The 21,836-nt window shown below is 45.6% G+C and overlaps 9 protein-coding genes across 9 annotated transcripts; 4 read left to right on the top strand and 5 right to left on the bottom strand.

The window, feature by feature from the left end:
- Positions 1-727: 727 nt before the first annotated feature.
- AGABI2DRAFT_188016 (hypothetical protein) lies at positions 728-3,630 on the top strand (the record flags this gene model as incomplete). The annotated part of the gene is made up of 19 exons (XM_006455824.1): positions 728-796; positions 853-1,006; positions 1,059-1,093; positions 1,187-1,310; positions 1,367-1,477; positions 1,538-1,569; positions 1,624-1,690; positions 1,759-1,959; positions 2,211-2,308; positions 2,373-2,420; positions 2,482-2,497; positions 2,561-2,604; positions 2,656-2,672; positions 2,731-2,738; positions 2,788-2,946; positions 3,041-3,220; positions 3,283-3,350; positions 3,410-3,455; positions 3,527-3,630. The coding sequence occupies 19 exons, from the start codon at positions 728-730 to the stop codon at positions 3,628-3,630; spliced, it is 1,581 nt and encodes a 526-aa protein (XP_006455887.1).
- Positions 3,631-6,615: 2,985 nt separating this feature from the next.
- Positions 6,616-9,043, top strand: AGABI2DRAFT_210521 (hypothetical protein; the record flags this gene model as incomplete). The annotated part of the gene is made up of 13 exons (XM_006455823.1): positions 6,616-6,988; positions 7,042-7,174; positions 7,230-7,265; positions 7,318-7,470; positions 7,520-7,596; positions 7,647-7,834; positions 7,887-8,010; positions 8,070-8,083; positions 8,138-8,304; positions 8,357-8,461; positions 8,522-8,629; positions 8,687-8,830; positions 8,923-9,043. The coding sequence occupies exons 1-13, from the start codon at positions 6,802-6,804 to the stop codon at positions 9,041-9,043; spliced, it is 1,557 nt and encodes a 518-aa protein (XP_006455886.1). The 5' UTR covers positions 6,616-6,801.
- Positions 9,044-9,840: 797 nt separating this feature from the next.
- On the bottom strand, positions 9,841-12,691 carry AGABI2DRAFT_210518 (hypothetical protein). Its single transcript, XM_006455822.1, has 8 exons — positions 12,325-12,691; positions 12,205-12,274; positions 11,972-12,102; positions 11,702-11,896; positions 11,086-11,256; positions 10,564-10,995; positions 10,297-10,473; positions 9,841-10,227 (listed from the first exon to the last, which is right to left on the bottom strand). Exons 1-8 carry the CDS (start codon positions 12,520-12,522, stop codon positions 10,156-10,158), a joined length of 1,446 nt encoding a protein of 481 aa, XP_006455885.1. The 5' UTR covers positions 12,523-12,691; the 3' UTR covers positions 9,841-10,155.
- Positions 12,692-12,821: 130 nt separating this feature from the next.
- INH1 (INH1 subunit of the mitochondrial F1F0 ATP synthase) lies at positions 12,822-13,297 on the bottom strand (the record flags this gene model as incomplete). Its single annotated transcript, XM_006455821.1, has 5 exons — positions 12,822-12,875; positions 12,933-12,956; positions 13,004-13,056; positions 13,110-13,132; positions 13,194-13,297. 5 exons carry the CDS (start codon positions 13,295-13,297, stop codon positions 12,822-12,824), a joined length of 258 nt encoding a protein of 85 aa, XP_006455884.1.
- Positions 13,298-13,385: 88 nt separating this feature from the next.
- Positions 13,386-13,914, top strand: CIPB (the record flags this gene model as incomplete). Its single annotated transcript, XM_006455820.1, has 4 exons — positions 13,386-13,418; positions 13,473-13,527; positions 13,580-13,635; positions 13,684-13,914. 4 exons carry the CDS (start codon positions 13,386-13,388, stop codon positions 13,912-13,914), a joined length of 375 nt encoding a protein of 124 aa, XP_006455883.1.
- A 2,071-nt stretch (positions 13,915-15,985) lies between these two features.
- Positions 15,986-17,444, top strand: AGABI2DRAFT_227511 (hypothetical protein). Its single transcript, XM_006455819.1, has 7 exons — positions 15,986-16,148; positions 16,209-16,344; positions 16,394-16,421; positions 16,481-16,572; positions 16,627-16,663; positions 16,721-16,782; positions 17,068-17,444. The coding sequence occupies exons 1-7, from the start codon at positions 16,002-16,004 to the stop codon at positions 17,283-17,285; spliced, it is 720 nt and encodes a 239-aa protein (XP_006455882.1). The 5' UTR covers positions 15,986-16,001; the 3' UTR covers positions 17,286-17,444.
- Positions 17,425-18,135, bottom strand: AGABI2DRAFT_195206 (hypothetical protein; the record flags this gene model as incomplete). Its single annotated transcript, XM_006455818.1, has 1 exon — positions 17,425-18,135. A coding segment is annotated over one exon (458 nt), but the record flags the coding sequence as incomplete, so codon positions are not given.
- A 1,749-nt stretch (positions 18,136-19,884) lies between these two features.
- On the bottom strand, positions 19,885-20,093 carry AGABI2DRAFT_121797 (hypothetical protein; the record flags this gene model as incomplete). The annotated part of the gene is made up of 2 exons (XM_006455817.1): positions 19,885-19,992; positions 20,046-20,093. 2 exons carry the CDS (start codon positions 20,091-20,093, stop codon positions 19,885-19,887), a joined length of 156 nt encoding a protein of 51 aa, XP_006455880.1.
- A 344-nt stretch (positions 20,094-20,437) lies between these two features.
- On the bottom strand, positions 20,438-20,857 carry AGABI2DRAFT_76509 (hypothetical protein; the record flags this gene model as incomplete). The annotated part of the gene is made up of 1 exon (XM_006455816.1): positions 20,438-20,857. One exon carries the CDS (start codon positions 20,855-20,857, stop codon positions 20,438-20,440), a length of 420 nt encoding a protein of 139 aa, XP_006455879.1.
- Between the last annotated feature and the right edge of the window lie 979 nt (positions 20,858-21,836).

Below are 21,836 nucleotides of genomic sequence, written 5' to 3'. Positions count from 1 at the left end.
CTAGCACAAGAGCAGCATGAGGATGTGTTTGGAGTCGACTTCTCAAAGATGCCTTTCTGGTCCCATACTCTCGTTCTTCCATTTACTGCAGTGAGATATCTTTTCGCTGTTTCTTCGGTCTAGGGTCCGTGTGATTGCTATCCTGGTTTAGGCCGTCATGATCAGGGACACTGGAGGAGTCAAGGTAAACAGGGCTTAGGTGTTTAGAGTTTTCTTTCCCACTCCACCAAAACATAGCGAATCCTTGTCGGTTTCTACTCTGTCAATGTCATAAACCTACATTGTGGTGCTTGTTCCTATTGATAAGTTATGCTTATCTTAATGCTATATTCCTATGGAACTTCCCTCGGTTGAGCCAAGCCTGTGCCGTCTTTAATTGGAGAAGGTCACGCTCTGACCTTGCATATTTTTGGCCTGTGAGTAACCAACTATCCATGTGAACATATCATTCGAAGCTGATATTCCGCGACATGGAGTCGCAATACGAACATTATCCACTACCGTACCCCAACTCGCTCCAAACAATTGACGTACCATTGTGAACGTTTCTCGACCACTGCCGGCTAGCGCCTTTTGCGTTTTACCCCTCACTTGTCAAGGGTGCTGGATTTGATAAGGAGAGAAATGCATATATAATTGCCATGAAACCGAATGTCATTGTGGTCTGTCATTTTGCTTGCCTTCACTCGATCCCTCGCAAATACTTCATATCGCCTGAGGCTCCAATATGCAACAGTTTGCCATAATTCTGATTTTAGCAAGCTGTGTTTCCGCACAATACGCTATATGGGATACCGTAAGTACCATTTGTTCTAATGACTATTGTCGTGAGGCAACACTATCCATTTCTAGTGGTCTACGACCTGGGAGCGTTCCAATCTCTTTACATCTTTCAAACCGAATCCTCCAATCTCATTCGGGCCTGTCTCTGGTACTGGTCAAGCTGATATCAGGATTGATGATACGTCGACGTTTCAATCCGTCTGGGGATTTGGCGGTTCTCTCAGTTCGTTTTTCTGATGATCAGCCATGAAGCCTCCTGCCTAAATCGCGTCTAGCTGATTCGTCTGCGCTGACGCTCAATAACCTAAAGGTAAGTGTAAATCAGCCTCCAACTCTAAAGTCCGCCGAGCACTATATCTGATTCTGATTCTGACTGTTCCTTTTACTTCCCCACTGTTCATAGTCCAGGAATTCGGCTAGCTACCGGAGCCTTCTCAACTACCTGTTTAACCCTACAGATGATATGAACGCAGCAGGATTTAGCTATATGCGTATACCTTTGGGTGCTTCTGATTTTTCCGCGTCTGGTGAGAGTTGGCTGCACTTAGTTTCTTTTGGATTTATTCCTGACTTATTTTGATAGCTTATAGTTATGATGACACTCCCGGCGACACATCCTTCAACAACTTTGATATCAATCGCACGCCTTCCTACGTGTTTTCAGTTTTGAATGACATTAAAGCTGTTAACAACAGTCAGTTTGTTTCGCTATCGCTGCTTATATGTATTCCTAATCTGGGGAATTCTTTGGTAGTCATGCGCTTCCATTTTATTCCTTGGTCACCCGTAAGCCACTCTGCTTTTCATCAAAGAACCTATGGATCGTTTATCATATATTAGCCTGGATGGATGAAGGACAGCGGCACAATGAAAGGAGGAGCGCTGAAACCGGAACTTGTCGATGAATGTACGTATAAGTATTTTTGTTAACTCGGAAAGGGACACTGTAAACTGAAGGCCATACGGGATACAAAGACGCCACATACCTCCTGAAGTGTGTACAAGGCTGGAACTCTAAAGGCTTCAGAGCATATGCTGTATCCGCCCAGAATGAACCTCTCAACTCGAATCCTACATATCCGACGTCCAAATTAACGGCTGCACAAGAAGCACAGATCGGTCTGAGACTTAGGAGTCTATTGAATTCGAACGGATTTTCGGATACTAAAATCGTTGGTGAGTCGGAGCTTTTTGGTGATACAGTGCTTTTGCAGAGAAGGGACTCCAGTAGAGAGGGTATCGCATGGTTGGTGGGTCACTGGTGGTGGAGAAATAATTCCTCCGATCCATCCCCATTCTTTAGAGTGGCGGTAACCTCTTCTTTCTTCACCTTCCATGTGCTTCGCCTTTTATTTTTTCCTCCATACGTAAAGGAAGGCTTTCTTCAATATAGTTTGCTGATCCGTTTTCTCGTGATATGCATATAGGATACGATCATAATTGGAGTAATGCTGGAGGCTATCCTGTTCAATTAATGCAAGATGCTGGAAGCGCTTTTGACGGCGTGTCATTCCATTGTTATGCTGTGAGTTTTTTTTCCCTCTCTCCCTTGCCAAATGGTCGACGTGTTGCTTAAATTATGACATCAGGGAAACGTTTCGCAGCAAGATACTTTCCATTCGCAGTTCAGTGACAAGGTTCGTTCTGAGCGTCAAAATTGTTATTCCGGGTTAATTAATGCTCTATATTTGCTGTTAGCAAATATACTTTACAGGTAAAAGTTTAAAGCCTTTCGAAGGGTTTGATAATTGATTTCTGATGATGTTCTTCATTCCAGAGTGCTCGGGAACGTTTGGCAGCGATTGGTGGAGCGACATCAAGGTAAAAAAAATCTCTTTGTGAAATCTTTCCTTTGTTGATGTAATTGATTAGTGGTATATGGATAATATGTGAGTTGTATACCTTTTGATGCCTTCCAAGAAAGCTTCTCATGTTTTGAGATGGTAGTGCTATAGGTAGGCGACGAAGTATCTCTTATTGATTAAAATTGAATTCGTATATCAGGGTCGATCGAACGTAGTTCACATACGGGCTTGATGTGGAATATCGCTTTGGATGGGTCTGGAAATCCCAAACTTCCAGGAACGAGTAGTTGCGGAGGTCCCGGATGTCGTCCCCTTGTGACAGTCAATTCTGATGGTACTTGGAGTGTCAATCAAGAATGTGAGTTTCGAGTTTTTCTTTCTTCCTATCTCATCGCAAGGCACGATACACTATGACTAATGGATTTGTTTCCTCGAATGTTCTATGTGATCAGTTTATGCTCTGGCACAAGCGTCGAAAGCTATTTTACCTCGAGATGTTGGTGGTCCTTTTGGAAAACGGATTGGAGTTAGTGTTGGTGGTGAACTTAATTGGGCGTTGAGAGTCTCGGCTTTTGTTACGGGAAGAGTTGATTCTTCTGAGTGGCAAAGGTATTCTATTGTGGTTCTAAACTGTGAGTGTTCCATCGATATTTTATTCTGTTAATTGTTGTTTGATACACGCTTTCATTCATAGGGGATGACAGTGTAGGGGGATGGAACCCTCAACCTGTACGCGCAACAATCGAATTTAGAGGTACTCAGGTAAGTTTTCGGGAATTTAGGAAAAATGGAATGGAAGGTTGATGGTTTTTGTCAAATAGGCGTCCTATACTTTCCCTGTTGGAGTAACTACCCTATGGTGGTATGGTACGTACAATGAATACTAAGCCGATACAATGTTGGTAATGCTCACTTTTTTTTTCCTGCTTCTTCATCAGCGCCTTCAACTTCGTTCGACGTATGCGGTTCTTCGAATACCGAGGAACAAGGACCGATGGTATTTTTGAATGATCAACAGGGTCAGGTTCCTCTCAATTTTTGAGAATTTTCTTTTTTTTTAACGGTCTGATGTGTTTGATTTGACGAGAATTATTACGACCTTTTCTTTCTTTTGCTATCCAATTACTTGTGTGTCCGTAAAGAATAGTGTCTTTGCAATATATGTGTGCATGTTACTATCAGTTCGGTGGTTGTATTAATAGTTAAGAATGAACAAATATCTACGACGGAGGCGTTAAGGTTCATGGCTTAAATTTTTAGCCAAGTTCGCGGGAGTGGAGAGTATAGGAGAGGAACAAACTTCCGTTATCCATTCGGTTACCCTCAGCTGTGCAGGGGTGGCAATGATAAATGGAAGGGGAGCGTACTGACGTAGATAACGTACATATATACAGTACCCCCGGTGTGACCGGAGAATCAACCGTATGGGGCCGCCGAGCATTCGGATGCCCTGTTACGAATTCACTTTGACAAAAAAAAAAGATTCTGGGAAAATGATTATGATTATAAATCGTCGTGGGTAGATAACGTTATTAACGTTGACTTGGAATTCTAGGGACATGCGGATCCTTTATCAGAAGGTCAGGGAATTTTATGTTAGTTCGGGTAAGTTATCATGATGTTGCGTGAACAAATGTTTGAGAGAAATGGTTTTTTTGTTCAGATGAGCTCGGGTTGGTAAAATTTTAATGCCAGAGAAATTTTGCGTGGATTTAGTGTCCGCGGCATCTTACGCTGGAGAAAGATGTAAGGGTTGACCAATTTCACCTTCGAACCCTGTATTGCCGGGATAGAAGAGGGCAACGTCATACAAGCGGCAGCATACTCCGGCGGTAAATCAGATTTTTACCCCAGGTCACACAAAGAAATCATGTGATTATAAATTGCTTACCCTTGAGAAACTTAGAAGGCACTGTAACGAGAGCGAGTGCCCAGCAAGTGCCCGCATCGGTGGAGGGTTATATTTATATCAGTACTTACTGGGTACAGTATCTCCATAGGTTTTAGGCTTAGTGCGGAGTGCCGACAGTTCATTTTCTTTGTTTCTCTTGAACGTACAGTAAAGCGAACATGGTGTCAAACATTGTATTGATGTCTTGTTATGTTTTCTCCGATTTGGACTGAACAATGAGGAACACCTTTGGTACTTTTCCCAAACCTTATGTAATTTGTTTCGATTCGTTCCCTAAAAAAATTAAATAAAAAAAAACTTTTTCTCATCATGAATCGATTCATTGTTTATCCATCCAACCCTTCAATTGAGTTGAGTTTTTTCTTCGGAGTTGAAGAAGTTTTCTGTTGGGCCAAAAAAAGAAAAGGAAGGGGTGGGGAGGTCGGTGAAGGGCCGTGAGGGGGGTTTGGCAGCAGGAGAAGAGAGAAGAATGAAATCGGGGTCACATCGGGATCAAGGAAGGCCCGAAATGCCCAAACAAGTGATTGTAACATAACATGTATATTTGAGCCGTGTGGTACTACTGTACTTGGCTGTTATCGGAGTCCCGGGTTTCGTTTATGAACTGGGTTGCAGCATGTTTTTCTTGGGAGGTGTGAGTGGTTCAGTCGGAATGATTGGATGGGATTTGAGAGAAAGAAGATGGGTTTTTGAATTGATAGAAGGAGGAGCTGGGAGATAACTAGAGGATGAGATAATGATTGGAATAAATCGATTCGTTTGTTCTTTGCTTCATGGGTATATGCTAGTACAAACTCGACTTATGTGTCTTCCTGTTATAGACGCAGGTGGATAAAGTGCTAAGAGCAATACTGGAGAGTATGTATATAAATAACGGAACTAAACGATTCATGAACCGTAAAAGATGCCGACTTTGTTGATCGGCGAGAGAAGGATATGTATGAAGAGAGCGTGGAAGGCGTGAATGCTCGAGGGTAAATCCTGGGGCACCGATACGTAGTAGTCTAGAAGACTTCCACAGTGGAGAGACTATGAGAAGCTCTGGCCTCTGATCATGCATCAACAAAGAAAAGTGGATCAGAAAATTCTTCCGCACTTGAAACCACATGTGCGAGAGACGGTGACGATTACCCGAGTCAAAAGGAGGTAATAGAAAGTCTTGGGTTGTTTAACGTGATAGCTATAGAACTCCCGATATGAGAGTGTGTGTGAGTGAGTGACTGGGATACAAAGCCATTTGCGCCAAATTCGCGTTGTAGGTTAGGTTCTTTTCCAACCGGTTGGAGGTAGCTCGGGTTTGATGATAATCGGCGGAGCGAGTGGTGATGATGGCTTGAATGATAATGTCCCATGAGGACACATCCTACCGAAAGGTGATAGAACAACACAGAGGAGCTTAGTCATGTTCCACATCCTACGGGCCGTAAATTTGTATGTTTTCACGAAGGAAACAGGACCGTTTGCGAAGAAGAAAAAAAATGCCAAGAAGTTTCACCGATTTGTTGGGTTATCATGTGAGAGAAGGAGCTAACTCTTTGCATAACATTCTTTTGTTCGCGGTCTCGAACTGTGTGGCGTAGACCGGGCTCTTTTTGAATATATAGGACCAAGCGTTCGGGTTTTGGGATCCTGAAGGGGGAAAAATACACATGGCGATTGGAAATTCGGGTATACGTGAGAAAATTAGCTCCCTGGGTGTAGTATTGCAATTATGAACACCATTGGGAGTAGCTACGCGAGGTTTGGGGTCGATGTTTCCCTTGTGCGCGGTTGATTACGACGGATAGGGAGTCGATATACGAGCTCTCATGGTGTAGATCGGATGCCAATGCGATTAATACGGGTGCATGCAGGACCTCGCGTGGAGGGGGCGAAAAAGGTTTGTCAGAGCGTTAATTTAACCGCCACAGGCGAATTGTCACGTCACGCTGTCCCTGAGAAGGAGAAGCTTTGGTGGTTGACTCTACCCGCGTTGATTGATCTTATCCGACTCCGACTGCAGTGGTGTTGCGCTGTTCCTGGACTGAACTGGCGCGGGCTCTGGGCTCAGGGACTGGAGTGATGCAGCATTGACAGATTCGCCCTAGTCAGGGTGGTGTGATGACCCTGGAGGGGCGAGGGGCGAGGCGAGGCGAGGATGCGGGTTCTGTTTGACTTGACATAGGCCAAGTGAGCGTGGTTCTTTGGCTGGCCATGTGAACTGCTATTCTTGTCCATTTAATTATTCGTCTATCGTCATCCTGTCTATGTCGCCAGTCCAGAGCCTTTATAATCCCCCTCCCTTTTCTCTCCTCCCCCCTTATGCCTTTTTCCCTCACCCGCTACCTCGCCCTCCTCGCCTTCGCCGTCGGCATCGCTGCTCGCTACTTTTCTTCGCGTCGCTACCGCCATCCTCCGGGGCCCCGACCGCTTCCCTTCGTCGGCAATGCACTCCAGATTCCCTTCACGCGTCCAGAGAACAAATTCGCAGAGTGGGGTGCTCAATACGGTTCGCGCTAATGAATGCTGTCCAAAAATAGGCTCTCATCCATCTCCTCCTAGGCGACGTTGTGAGGCTAAAGGTCTTTGGCCAAGTCATGATCATCCTCAACACCCTCGACGCTGCACGCGAGCTTCTTGATAAAAGGAGCTCTCTGTATTCGGATCGTCCGAGATTCGTCTTGTTCTCCGAACTGTGCGTATGTTTGAGTCGAACGAAGGAAAAAAATAGCTTGACCTGATCCGAATAGTATGGGATGGAGCCACGCAACGACCCATGTCAGATAGTCAGTCTGCTCAGAGTCGTCGCCATTTACCGTCTCTGATAGCCTTTTCAAGCGGTCAACAGTTCCGGAGACACCGACGATGGATCAATCATTTCTTCAACTGCCGTACCGTCACCAGCTTCCGCCCCCTTCAAGCGAAGGAGACCGTTGTTCTTCTCAAGAGCTTGGCCGAGGACCCTGACGCTATGATTAATCACCTGAAGAGGTGCGTGTTTGGTTAGCTAACATTGACTATATGCTCACGGATTCGCCAGGTATGCCGCCGCCACAATACTCAAAATCACATACAACCGCGACGTCGAATCAGTCGACGACTTGTTCGTCAAGCTCGGTCAGTAACAATAGTTGCTGTTTTTTTGCTTGGTTCTGATAGTTCCAAAGTCGACAAGGCAGCGACGTTGACCGTAGAGTCGGGCTCTCCCGCAGCTACTCTGGTCGACTTTTTCCCTTCAATGAAATATCTCCCGACATGGCTACCTTTTACTAATTTCAAACGCAACGCTCTCGAGACGCGTAAAGCCGTCGAAGTCATGTTCCGCGTGCCCTATGACCTCGTTATTAAAGATATGGTTAATATATGCGCCTTAAACCATCACCTGTCAACTAACAATGCATTCTTAGCGGGATGGCGGAGGCGGACAATCATACGTCTCAACGCTCGTCGAAAAGCTCTCAAATGTTGAAGGACATGTGTCACCAGAAGATCGATCTGACATACAAGGCTCTGCGGGCACGCTATATGCCGGTGAGCAATGATTTTATTGACAGTAGACATTGACGGCGATCCTGATCCTTTGTGCCAAGCTGCTGAGGATACGGTGAGTGTATCCCGTCTGAAATCGGAATTGTCTATCATCTGATACGGGCTCAAGACTGTATCGGCACTTCAAACATTTATACTGGCTATGGTTCTTAACCCCGATGTTTATAAGAAGCTTCAAGATGAGATGGATTACGTGTGTGGAGATCAGAGGTTACCCACTCACGAGGATAGACTCAGTCTACCTTATCTTGAATGTGTGTTGAAAGAATGTCTAAGGTTAGTTTCCTTGCTTTCTTCCCCCCCCCCTCCAACAGCTGACGTTCATAAGATGGAATGTTCCAGTTCCTATGGGTTTACCACACCGCCTGATGGAAGATGATGTATACCGCGATTGGTACTTGTCCTCTGGCACAACTGTCTTAGTAAACATACGGTGAGTTCGCATCGTATTTTGCTTTTTGCTTCTTTCGTCTTACTAGTGTGCCATGTTTAGCTCAATTCTCCATGATTGCGATGCACCAACTGAATTTAACCCCGAGCGGTATATTAAGAACCCCGATTTACCGGATCCGCGAACCGTTATTTTTGGTTTCGGCCGCAGGTAAGTGGGGATGAAATGAACCCGAAACAAAGCAACTGACCTTTGTTTGATTTCTAGGATTTGTCCCGGTCGTCATTTTGCTGAAGAGAATTTGTGGTCGATCAGCACGAATTTGATTGCAACGATGGATATCACAAAGGCGATAGACGAGAATGGAGATCCAATTACGCCTCCAGTGGAATTTACGACTGGCTTCGTCAGGTGAGTAATCGACCGAAAACGATTAAACTTTTTCCCTCTCCCCGCTTCTCTTCTTGCTGACGTATGCGGAACGCGCTCAATTTACCTTTCAGTCATCCTAAACCATTCAAGTGTAATATCAAGCCTCGATCCGATCAACGTTGGAAGCTCGTTGAACAGACTGAATTGGATGATTATGTATTTCCTTCAAGTGGTTATAAGCGGTTTAACTAATTCTTTATACCTATCATGTGTTTCATTTCCCCTTTTTTTTCGTATCCATAGTTTCATAAGTGACATCTTGTTTTTGACTGGTGTCTATATACATACCCACAGAGGAGGAACTGGAGCATGGATTAATTATTATTTCATACTCAAAGTGTCTTTGATGTTTGTACTGGCTGAGATTTTAAAGACGATGTGCATAATAATGTGTGCATGTCTGTTTCCAAAAAAAAAAAGCGAGATGGAAATCTGGACTTTTCGCCGGCTGGTCGGGGGACATGTGTCAAGTATACGATTTCTTTAATTAAGGTTCATTTGGTTATACGACAGATGGGGACAGGATTTGGTAGTTTAGGTAAAGGAAATTCTGTTCGTCCATTCGATTCGAAGATGAAGATAAAGGGAAATCGAAATCGTCCTCGACAGAGTTGATTACTCGTTACTAAACTGGTCTACTCTGATGACTTGATTTCTTTGGGTTCGCTGAACCTGATATGAGGTCCACCACCGTCTACATTATTCTTCTTCATGGGAGAGGAAGTCGTAGTCAAGATACTTGTTGTTTTTTGAGGTCTCGAGACGGTGAGAGGAGTGGTGGTGGTAAGAGTGAAATGTTCTGTTGGTGGATGAGGATATGTTTCGGCTTGAGTTCGAGTTGATTCTTTTTCTTCGAATGAAGATGATGACGATGACGATGATGATGGTGGTGATGGTGATGGTGATGGTGGTTCCATGTATTTTTTGTTCCATGGAGGAATAGGTTGATGATATTTATGGATGTGAAGAACGAATATGTGGTCGTTTTTGTGGAAGAACGCGCGAGGAACGAGCGCGGTCTGATTTTTCGGAGCGAAGACCGTGTGTGTGAACCATATGATCAATTGTGATTAGAGTGACACGTCACATTTTATCTCTTCTACTATTACTACTCTATCGGTGCGGTCCTATACGTTCCGCACCTCTACATCTTTTATTTTTATTTCCCACCCACCCGAACCCTTATTACTGGAAGCCCGGTCAGCCAACATAGGTGATCGAAGCCCACGCTTTTGGGGTGACCCGACTGCGTTCCAGCTTCGATCTCACCGCCTGGGGATCTCGGGCCCTATAGCCTAAGACCCTCAATCCCAACTCATAATGTTGGTTGACTGGTGACTATCCGGCTCGCGACGAAATGAGGTTTTCCATGAACTCTACAATAATACCAGATCAATGGAGGTTGAAGATAGGATATATAAAGAAAGAAAGAAAAGAAAACGAACCTCCCAAGATTGACCATTGACAGATAATCTTCGTAATAAAGGAGGTCCATGTCTCATTATCGCAGTAACTAATTCCATATCGATAACTCGACGTTTGCTTGATCGGATATTACGGATATTGAAGGAGGCTGTATGGAGTTTGTATAATGAGGATGGAGCGTGTTTTTTGAATACACTCTAAAAAAAGAAACAAAAAGAAATCAGTTTTTTTGTTTATTATTATAATGATTATGTATGTAGAGTTGTGAAGGGAAGGAGAGAACGAACTAGAGAATGTGGACCAGCACATATATGCATTTCTTCCAACTCGGAAAGACACCCAATTAGATTTTTTAAAGATTTGATATCGATAAATTCGTTCTTCATATCCAAAATTTTCAAAGTTTCGGAATGACAAGAACATATATGGTCGACTAGACTGCGAAAACTGATATATGCACCAGTATTATTTAAAATGGTGATATCATTGTCAAAGTCGAATGAAGAAGAAGAAGAAGAAGAGGTATCGAGGGATTCTGGGAGTTGTTGATCGGGATCGTCTTGGATGAGATGAAGAGATTCGATGGGTGATGAGGTTATGGTTCGACGTATCCATTTGCATAAAAATCGGACTTGATAACGTGTTTGGTAATTGATGTGATATCCGGTAAAAGAACGTAATCGTGCTAGACGAGGTAGAGTTCTCGGTTGTCGAAGTTGCTTTTAAAAAAAGGAAAAAAAAAAAATAACATAATAAATGAGCTTCAATATGAAAAGAGGAAAAGAAATTGAAAAAAAGAGAAAACGAACCCAATAATATCTCAATTCGACTTTGCGCAAATTTTGTAGGTGGTGCAAAACTGAAAAAATGTCTTCGTCTGTCAGTGAGTATGACAGACCTATTGATAAACTTTGAATGTTCCGCTCTAACAAGGGCATGAAGGATCTTAATACTCCAGGTGTCACGGAGCCGCAGTTATCCTTTTGTTTTAAGAGTGCGGATTGTTGTATATGTAAATATATGTGAGTAAAAAAACGGAATTCGGTGAGAACCAGATGCGGTATTTCGGCGTTATCGGAAAGGTGAAAGTAGAGTTTTGAGGAAGAAGTCCGAAAAGAGAAGAGTGTGTAGTTGTTTATGAATGTCAGTCAGTCAAGTGTCCTCCCAAATCGGATAGACAGAATAGAAGTGAGAAGAAGAAGGGTACGTCAAGCAAAACAAATGATAGGTAAGAGAAGCAAAAAGAAGCCACAGCAAAAAAAAAAATTTGCTAGCGAAACAAACGAAGATAGAAATATAACCCGAGAATCGAGGAACGGAAAAAAAAAAAGGTATAACTCTCTAGCCATTCCGATTCTCGAAGCCGACGGCACGGAAAGCGGAAGGAGAAAAATGGCAAAAATAAAAGGGTTACAAAAAGCGTACCTTTAAATGCAACTCTGTGAGTGTATCTGACAACCTGCGGAGCCAATCCGAAAGAAGCTGAAGAATTGCTCTTGTTGGGCTGTGGATCGACAGCTTTGACAGGCCGGTGATTTGAATAAGAAGCGGTGCACGAACTTCGTCCGTGCAAGACGTATTTACGACTAATTCTTGAAGAATTGGTGGGATGTCAACGGCCTCGTGTCGTGGTGGTGGGTAATTTTCTGAATTGTCCACAGAAGAAGAAACTGAGCCGCCAAGATATTTGAGTACATCGGTAAAGACATCTTCGTGGAACGTTATTGGTGTGAAGATTGCTACTCGTAGGTTCTTGAACTGTGTAATTGCGTCGAGAATGATTTCTGACAGATAGTTTGCAGGTGGCGGTCGGCATGACAGATAACCTGGACATCGACGCCGCGGTAGAAGAGGAAGGAAAGGACAATTAGAACCAAAAAGGAGTCCTTCATGATGCTGCTTTACAAGATTGGGGGGAAAGGACGTACGGGATATTTCGATAATTTCTACGAATCTGGCATATGAGGGAAGAGTAGCCGACTCGAGATTCGAAGAGTCCTGGATAGAAAGTGAAAAAGCCATCTGTGTGATTGGTAAAAACTACATACAGATCCTCCGTCCTGGGAAGGAATGCGAACGTATCGGGGTGAGAGCACGACTTTGCGATACAGGAACTTGGAGGCCGCTTGATAAAAGGCGTGGTTCACTAAAGCACATTGGAAAAGGGAATGGTAGTCGTTCCACAAAGATTGTAATACGATGATCAGGATATCATTTGGCAAGTCGTTGGCTACGTGAGGGTCCATGATAAAACTTGGTGCTCCTGGAGATTGGCGGAGAGTAACATCAGCTAATATCAAAGGCCCGATCACTGACGTAATCTGTCTGAGCCGAAAGCCAGCGTCAGACGGCGCAGTCTCGAGTGGTCTGGACCGACAATAGATTCTGAAAGACTTTTATTTCAAACGATGTATCGAAGTCCATACGAACATCATAAGCTGCATCAAACACCCCCGTAATTCTAGAACAGTTGGGCCTGGGTTTTTCACTGAGACAACACCCATAACGAACACCAACAAGCAACTTACCAATGAGCGAGCCACTTTCAAGCCTTTTCTGCCTTTTCTGCCAGTTCCGCGTGTTCCTTCTCGAGAGCATCCTGCATTGGGCGGAGACGGTTATACACAGTTGAAGAACAGGTTTTTGGTCGACTCACCACTTCAGCTTTCTTAGCATTGATCTAAAGGACGTGAATAGAAGGTAAGAGCATGAACAATAGTGACATACCTGCTCCCGGAGTTTCTTTATTTGTTGTCGCTCATGTTCACGAATGAACTGGTCTACAATTCACGATGAGAACCCGAACAGTATCAGACACGCCGTGATCACATACCCTCATGGGCTTTCTCCTTCTTGCTGCAACGGAAACCGGCGGGTGAATCAAGGTATCCAGGACACAAACAGACGCGGTACGTACCTGAATTCCCTAGACTGGGCGACGCTGCCCTCAGCACGAGTATTGGCGAAGCGGACACCGAGAACCCGAGGAAGGCGACGAGCAGCAGTAAGTCGAGCGAGCATGATGAAGGTGAAGTGTTGGATTCTGGTGAGCTTGGCGAAACCGGAGGACAGGTCACAATTGTCACGTCACATCTTCCTTTTCTCCATCATGTCAACCATCCTCAGGCAGACCGCTGCGATTGTGCGTCCTTGTATTTCTTTCAGCTTCATTCGAGGACACTAAACACGTCGACAGGCTCGTCATGCGTCTCGTATCCGCTCATTCTCCTCCACCACTGTCGCGCGGAAGGGTGTGTGCATTTAAATTCGTGGCAGAGGACCTAATTCCGAATACACCCGCAGACCTTGTCCAGGATATCTACTTGCGCGAAATAAAAGCATACAAGCCCAATCCCACGGTACGTCGTGCCTTGTAGCTTTAAGTGCCGTGATTTATACCAGAATAGCCAAAGGACGCACATGTTGGTGTTGTGAAGCAGTTCAGCCTTCCTCCCTCCCCTCAAGCCCCCGCTGTGCCTGCTGATCTCGCCTCCGAGCTCTCCGCATACGATGCTGTAGAACCTACCACGGCCACGGCGACGACTGCCTCTGCGAGCGGTGAAGGGACCGAGGGTGGTGCTGAACAATTCCTTGGCTTCCTTGAGCAGGACCTTCCTACTAAATCCGCTCATCACTAGATTGTCACACTTGGGTAGAATTTTGAATTCATTCGCTTTATCAACTGCTATCAAGTGTAACTTGGGCTGGGCCATTCGAAATCGAGCGAGGCTACTCAACTATTTGAACCCCTACACCGCGCAACTAACCTAAATATGATATGGCTTCTCGTTGGCCCACATCCATAGCCAGCGAAACTCTGGCTCTATCATCACGCGACTAATAGACTTGTGTCCGTTGCTCTGGCGACTGGTAAAGCCTTTTGAAATGCTACAAACGTGTTGGTGGGATGGCAAATTTATACCTTCCGAGCAGAGGAATGTAAAATCTTGCAGATCTGCACCGTGGCACGCGTATGGGAAAGAAAGATGCTGCTGGCAGTAACCCTGCGGATATTCAAAAGGCTTTTCATATACATTGGGCTATCCGCAAGTGCAATTCCCTTTTGCAGTTTTTTTCCTTCTTTTCTTTCTTTGGAAAAAAATATAAACCAGTCGGTGTAAGGCCGCGGCGGTGACTTTCAGTCGGCCATTTCAACACCCCGTACTTTTTTGGTTCTGTGAACGTGGAAACCCACTACGTTCAATGACTTTTACCTCACCCAATGCATAGAATTTGAGATCGCCGCGATATAGTCCATCTCTTCACCCCAATGCTTCAAGTTCAAGCAATTTATATCCTAGGAGCCCAGCTTTCAAGGAGGTTCTGATCGCGTTGGACTTGAGAACCCCTGCCACTCTATTATGGGTACGACTCACTGTCTGTTCATCAGCCGCCTCTCGCTACTCTCTCAGGCTGGTCCTTGTGACATGATCTCCTGGGCATGACCAAGGCACGACTTTCCCTGACTCCAGTCGTTCCTCATAATATAAGGTTAGCAACCGACCTGGCTGTTTAGACATTAGCCGGCTGTCGCACTACACCGCAATGGTAGTACTCAGTGGTGTCCAACAAATTTGGTAGATGCATACGATCTTCAAAGCTAAACGGTGGTTTTTATACTACAGGAGAGACGGACGTCACCCGCGGTACTAAGTATAACAAGAAATGAGTAGCACCTTATCAGGTATCTATTATTGCGAAACTTTTTGAAAAAAAAAAACAATTACGACGATACTCGAACGTAGTCCGCGGCACATTTTCAAAAGACTAATAAATAGGAGTAGGTTGACAAAAACAAATCATGCGAGATAAAATAATCGACATACCTTTTTTATTTTTTTTACAGGAGTATGACCCTGGAAATTTTACATGTCTTCCAAGAGCTTCCAAGTCGCAAGCTTAGGGAAATCTCGGCAAAACATGTGGTCATGTAGCTAATATTAGGAAAGTCATAATATCTGGTTATTAGGATAGTAGGAACGTGGATCTAGGAATGGGAAATGACTAGTTGTCTATGAATAAATGTGGGAGCATATTATTGTCAGCTGTGAAAAGAAAGGGAAGATGATCCCAGGCTTAGAACGGACCCGATCTGAGGGCATGACACACGGGGGTGAATCACTCTGTTTGCATATTTAGAGTCACCGTTACGTCGAGTAAGAACGCATAAGACGCATAGATATTTGCTAGGTTGCTTACTTTGTGTGCGCCGAAAGGTCAGTGCTTATATGCCAATTTTTGATCAACGCTTTAAATAGTTCATGACGTCATCACACTCAACCTGGTGCTTTTGGTTGTTTACCTCTACGCTGCTCACCACGATTCCCAGGAACTGCATCTATGCTACCGAGTATTCCGACACACGTTGCAGTTAAAGAATAGCTTTCCCCTATATTATACTCATCCGTGCTTGGTCTCTGAAGGTTCAAGTGGGAATCTGCGTAGAGACCATGGTTGGATGCCGAAAGCTATTTCTCTCACGAAGAGACCTTAATCCTCCTTAATCAACCTTCTGACACACGTGTCGTTGGGATAGCACTCGCCAAGCGCGAAACCTCGACATGAACAAGAGCAAACTTGGTAAACGGAGTGCTGTATGTGGGGAAAATCTCTCACATCACGAATTTCTTCGAGGTGAGCAGGTGAATCCACGTTTGTGGTCCTAGGATATAAAATGCTCGAATACGTAAACAGAAAGTCGTCCCTGCAGCACGTCTATTGAACGATGAAGGCCTCTTTCGTCAAGCTTCTCGCTCTCACCACTCTCATCTGCGGTACGGCCGCTCAAAAGATTGTGCTCGCCAATGATGACGGCTGGGCGACCGCCAATATCCGTGAAGAGTACAAGGAACTCGTGGCGGCAGGTTTCGAGGTGAATATCACTCTTGACCATGAGGCATCTTCATGTTCATTCAAAATTGATAATTGTTAGGTCATTCTCTCTGCGCCCCCCGTGGACAGGTCTGGCACTGGAAGGAGCACAGCGACACCTACGCCTATGAATGTAACTTGCGAGTTCGACACCTGTGCTGTCGGTTCTCCGGCCATTGGTACAGACCCCCATGATCGTAAGTTCTACTTCTTCCTGACATGGATATGTCTAATGTTCAACAACAGGAAACATTCACTATGTCCATGCGTTCCCGTATGTTCATTAATGTGAACATATATGCGCAAGGTTGATATTCTCTATTTTGATTTTAGCGCCGACGCCGTTCGCGTTGGTATTCAAGATCTCGCTAAAGCTCGTTGGGGTAAGAATCCCGACTTTGTCGTCGCTGGCGTTAATATCGGCCGTACGTACACGAACTAAATCTCAAGAGTGCAATAATGAACGCATCCTTTTCTAGGTAACTTGGGCCCCACTGTTCACATCTCTGGCACTGAGTAAGTTACACATGTATCTCTTCTTTGCGATGGCTCTTACTTATTCTTATACTACAGTAGCGCCGCTTGCGAGGCTGCGAACTTGGGGATTCCCTCTTTCGCTTTTTCTGGCCAATCTGGTTCATTTGTCTCTTTTACGACTCTCGAAACCGACCCCAAAGGCCAATCCACCATCGACGCTAAAATATACACGGCGCTCGTTCGGAAATTCCTTTCTGCCTACCTTGCAGGCCATTCTTCCCTCCAAGATTCCTACAAATCTTCCGGCCATTCTTCTGGCCATTCTTCCGATCATTCTTCTGGCTATTCTTCCCATCATTCTTCCGACCCTTCCCGACTTGTGCCCGCAGGAACCACTGTCAACATCAATTTCAGTGCTACGAGCAGTTGCAATAATAACGCAGATAACTTCAAATTCATTGCTACCAAATCATTCCCTGATACGCCAGGTGGTGATACGGAGAGGTGTGGGTCACGTCAACTTCCCCTTGAACAGACAGTGTCGGACGCGGGTTGTTTTGCGACCGTGAGTGTGATTAACTCGACGACGGAAGACAATGCGTTGGCCGCGGAGCAAAAGGCGGTCTTCGATAGGGCGCACTCGTTGTTGACTTGTATGTAGTTGGGGTGTATTTGAATAGGTATACTGGATAAGTATAGAGAGGAACTGCAATAGCTGGTCAAATATGTACATTCGAACTATTGAGCCTTCCTATTATTATGATATGGGTGTTTCGTTGGTATTCTTATAGAAATTGGAGATGATTCAAGTGTACAATACAGTGAGGCATTATTGAGATGAACTACGACATATTATGCTAGTTTAATTGAGATTAATGAGAAGAAAGTAAGGACTTGTGACTCGGCATCGAAGGTTCCTCGGGGCTCGGAAATCAAGGAAGATTTCTGCTGTCATATTTTCGACGCCTGATTGACCAAGCATGTACTAAACTGAGAGATGATTCCGAATCAATGGCGACCAGTCTAAAGTGGATCGTGACCCGGCCAGTATCATCACGATACCAGAGGCTTCCCCCAAAGTCCTGGCCGATCCACCCTTTCACCATTGCGCGATACTTCCAAACTGAACCCTCTCCCTATCAACTCCTCTAACAAACAACGTTCTGGGACGTACAAATCCACGTCAATCAGATTGAGGCGAAAACGGGAAAATCCAGGACGCCTGAACCTATTCGAGGATAGGAAATTCTGGATTGGCAATTGTAGATTTGCCTCTTCTATGGATTTGACAGGTCTTCGTTTGAATTCATCTCCGAGTCTGAAACCACTCGAGAATGTGAGAGTTTGGAGAGATGGTAGGTAAAAATGGTCGTCATTGGAATCTTGATTGGGCGTAGGAGCGAGTGTGTAAAGGAGAAGGCTGATGTTTGATGCCGAACATTCTTTTAGAGCTATTTCTTCGACACGGGGAAACCGAAGTAGGGCGTCTTTGATTATGGCCAAAGGCCAAGATAGAGAGTGCCTTTCGAATATGAACTTCACTAGATTACTTGATATGTTAGAGCAAAAGTTTTTCGTGAACAGATCTAGTTCTTCCGTCGGGGGAAAACGACGTGATTGGTGCCAACCTAGAGTTTTGAGTGCAGGGAGTTGAAGGCAGGGAAGAAGAACGTCGAAACCGGATTGAGGTATATAGGTCCAACAAAGGCGTTGCAGGTCCTTGAGTACGACTGTGCTTCCGAGCGAAATTTTGAACTCCGTGTCTCGGCTCGGCCATACTGGTATACCGTCGAAATGATTGACGAACTCCGTCAGTTGAGAGCATTGGACTAAGAAGTTGACGCATATGTGAGGGTAGACATTTATGAGGCGAAGTGAGGTCAAATTCATAAACGGAATTTGGCTGGAGTCAGGGTTAAGACGATTTAGTCGGCGGATTGTGAGTCTTTTGAGGTTTGGCAACGTCGTCAAGTTAATTTTATTTCTCCAGCCCATGTCTACGTCCAATTCCTCAAGATTCACGAACGTGAATTCAGGAAGAACTCGCCCTATAATAGTACCGTTCAAAACGAGAGACTGAATTTTATCCGCATAAGCTGGATGGAGAAGTGTCCGATTGATGATTTTCGGAACCTCCAGCGAGGCCAAGACATCAGAATACGAAATTTCGAGGAAGAGGGGCAAGTTTTGAATATTTGAAAAATGAAGGTGTAAAATTTGAAGGAAGTTGGCGGCGTTTCTGTTGGTGACGGTTCCAGACCGAAGCATTGTCCAAATAGAAGGAGTTGACCAAGCAACTGCTCGCCATAGAGAGCAGACGTGAGCGAGGTTGAATGTCGTCTGGTATCGAGGAGAGGATGAAGCAGCGACCGCATGCTGGAAAATGAGAGCAAGGATTTCGACAGGCAAGTCTTCTGTGCTATTCTTCTTTTGTCGATTCATGGCCTGTACATCATACAAAGGTGAGAAATGAAGCAATAACTTCGGTTAAACACGGACCTTATAGAAGCGGAACTGGCCAAAGTGAGCGAAGGTGGAACCAAGCAAGAGCACTGTCTAGGTTGAGGCTAGGCAGGCACTACGTTGCCACCAACGATCCTTCCTGTTCGGTGTTTATTTTGGTAGATGTCATCCGTCATGTGATGAACAGTGAGAAAGTTTTGGAACATAATAGGCCCATGTTCATCAACTGGCGGACGATTTTAAGACGTATCTTCCCAAACGAAGGGGAAGGAAGCGCGATGGAATTCTAAAAAAAGGGTTGTCCCGAATCACTTACCGTTTTTGGTTTACCCTTACTAAGTCGATGAGCGCCAAATCGTTGTTAGTTGTCGGAGAAGGTGCTGAAGATAAGGAACAACCGGAAACATCTCACCATCTTATTTCGCAGTTTCATTTTCGTAATTTTCTTTTGAGCTTTTCTTTGGCGACATCGACTTGAAGCCGCAAGGACAAAGATTAATGTTGTTGTGGTTGATGATGGAATGCGGGCACTGTGATAAAAATAGACGACCAATCACTTCCTATCACTTGGTAGTTGGAACCGGTGTATTCAAATTTACAGCCGACCCTACACATTTTGAAGTCCGCGCGCGTGCCGCACATTGTATGGCGTCCAGCTTGGTCCTCGCCTTTGATTACCTCCATGGCTTTAGCGTACACTTATATGATCGTTGACACATACAAATTAATATACAGCAGGATGATGCTTAGCAAACGTAAACCCGACTACTACTTCATGCATAAATATCACTCGAAATTCAGTCGTGAGGTGCCCTCGCTTGACCAGTGGTTGCGGCCTTCCCACCCGCTTCCCTCAGCTCCCCTTTCTCATGCAACTCTGGATTTTTGCCCATTTTGCCGGCAACCTATTAGTGTTATGAGCTTTCCGAGATTCCCCTTCGCATCAGTGCCTGCCTACCTTCTGAGTCTTGCCGATCATTTTATCGGCCGCGGTTGCTTTTCCCATGGGCAAATCCTCATTCTGCTTTTTTTTTTTTTTTTTTTTTTTTTTTGTAATCAATGTAATATATTTCAATACTACTCATACGTGGGGTGCCATGACGCGTTCCCCCGGCTTTACGTACACCTGCCAGCTACGACTACAAAGGTGACCCCCCCCCTGACGCGTGACAAGGTCAAACGCTGGCAACAGGGTTTAACAGAGAGACTTGGAAAGGAAATATCAAAGAAGAAGGACTACATAACGGTCCGTAAGAAAGGCCGAGGTAACGACCCGCCGTAGAAAGAAGAGAGAGTGTAAAAATAGAAAGAAACATCTACTAAAAATAACGCACGTTAATACACACGCTGTCACTTTGCTGGGAATTGCTTGCGAAGCCATTCCCGATCGAACCGATGCTTCCAGAAAGGACAAGCCTTATCTGTAGCGGAGTGGCTGCGCTTTTCCCGCTTGGAAGCGGTACAGTTCACGCAGTGTCGGTGTGCAACTTTGTCGTCGGGCACCATGAGAGAGTGAGAGTCCTCGCGATGAGGGCCTCCGCATAGAGGGCAGCGCACACCGAGGCGGCGGCACTGAGATGAGTGGTGGCCCCACCTGTAACACCGAGTGCACAGGACGGAACCGGAGTGGGGGCGAGCGCCGAGGATCTTGCAGTTCTTGCGTGCCACAGAAATAAACTTCCCAATGAACTTCTTAGCAGAAGTTCCCGAGACGGTGTCGGAGATGTCGACCCACGCTATGCATGAATCCGAATGAGGGGAGGTTCGCATGAGGCGAACGTGTTTGATGATGTCGGCTAGCGAGGATCCGACTGGAGATGCGAGCATCGCTTCGGAGAGAGTGACGTCCGTGGCTTTGAGCCAATCCTTTGATTTAGGATCGGTGATAGGAATGTCCACGATCTTGAGATAAGAAGTGGACATGGGAGTGGATAGGGTGATCGGACCGGCGTTATCTTTCCCTTCAATGACGAAGTGTGCACGCACGTGTTTAAGCACGAACGCGCACTCAGCGGGAGTGGGGACACGGGTGGTGGCGAGGAAGGTGGATATCCCGTGTTCAGCAGCATGTTCGATAAGAAGGTCGTCGACCTTCAGATCAGTGAGTAGGAGGTTGTTGAGTTTGTTGATAAATTCAACCTTGAACTTGTGAGCCCCGAGACGAACATTCCTCGGGGGGGAGATGATAATGCCTCGGCGAGACGGGCCGTGGACTGTGTGTTTGCCCTGCTTGCGTCGGACAGGAGTCTTGGCATGCGGGGTGCGGACGGAAACGGCCGGGGCCTGAGACGGAGGCGGTCGTTGGGAAAGAATAGGCGGTGCACTATCAGCCGAAGCTGGAGCACTCGCCTTCTTGGCAAGGGGAGAAGGCGGGTTAAACTTGACCTTCTTAGGAGGGGGTTTGGAGGTAGGCCGAGGGCCGGTCTCCGGAACACGAGGAGGGTGGGGGGGCTGGACCACACTAGACCTGTGCGGCAAGGCATCAATGAGGTCGGCAACGGTGAAACCGCCGTCAACCTGAAGGGAGAGATAGCGCTCATCGCGCACTATCTTCTGCAACCCAGTGAGCATAGTACCGAGGTACCGCGCCGACTGGTGGTGTGTGGGGTCCAGAGTGGCCAGTGCGTTCTCTAGATTCCTGAAGTAAACACCCCAAAAGGGGGCGCTTGCGGGGGTGGGTGACTCGGGTGAGCGCATGTCTTGATCATCACCTGCCTTAGCCGGCGGAGTGCCAGCTGCAAGCGAGGTG

Source organism: Agaricus bisporus (genome assembly GCF_000300575.1).
Source record: "Agaricus bisporus var. bisporus H97 unplaced genomic scaffold AGABI2scaffold_11, whole genome shotgun sequence".
NCBI classification, from domain to species: Eukaryota; Fungi; Basidiomycota; class Agaricomycetes; order Agaricales; family Agaricaceae; genus Agaricus; species Agaricus bisporus.
Note: the sequence above shows the minus strand (reverse complement) of the source record. Positions and strands in the feature narration are given on the sequence as shown.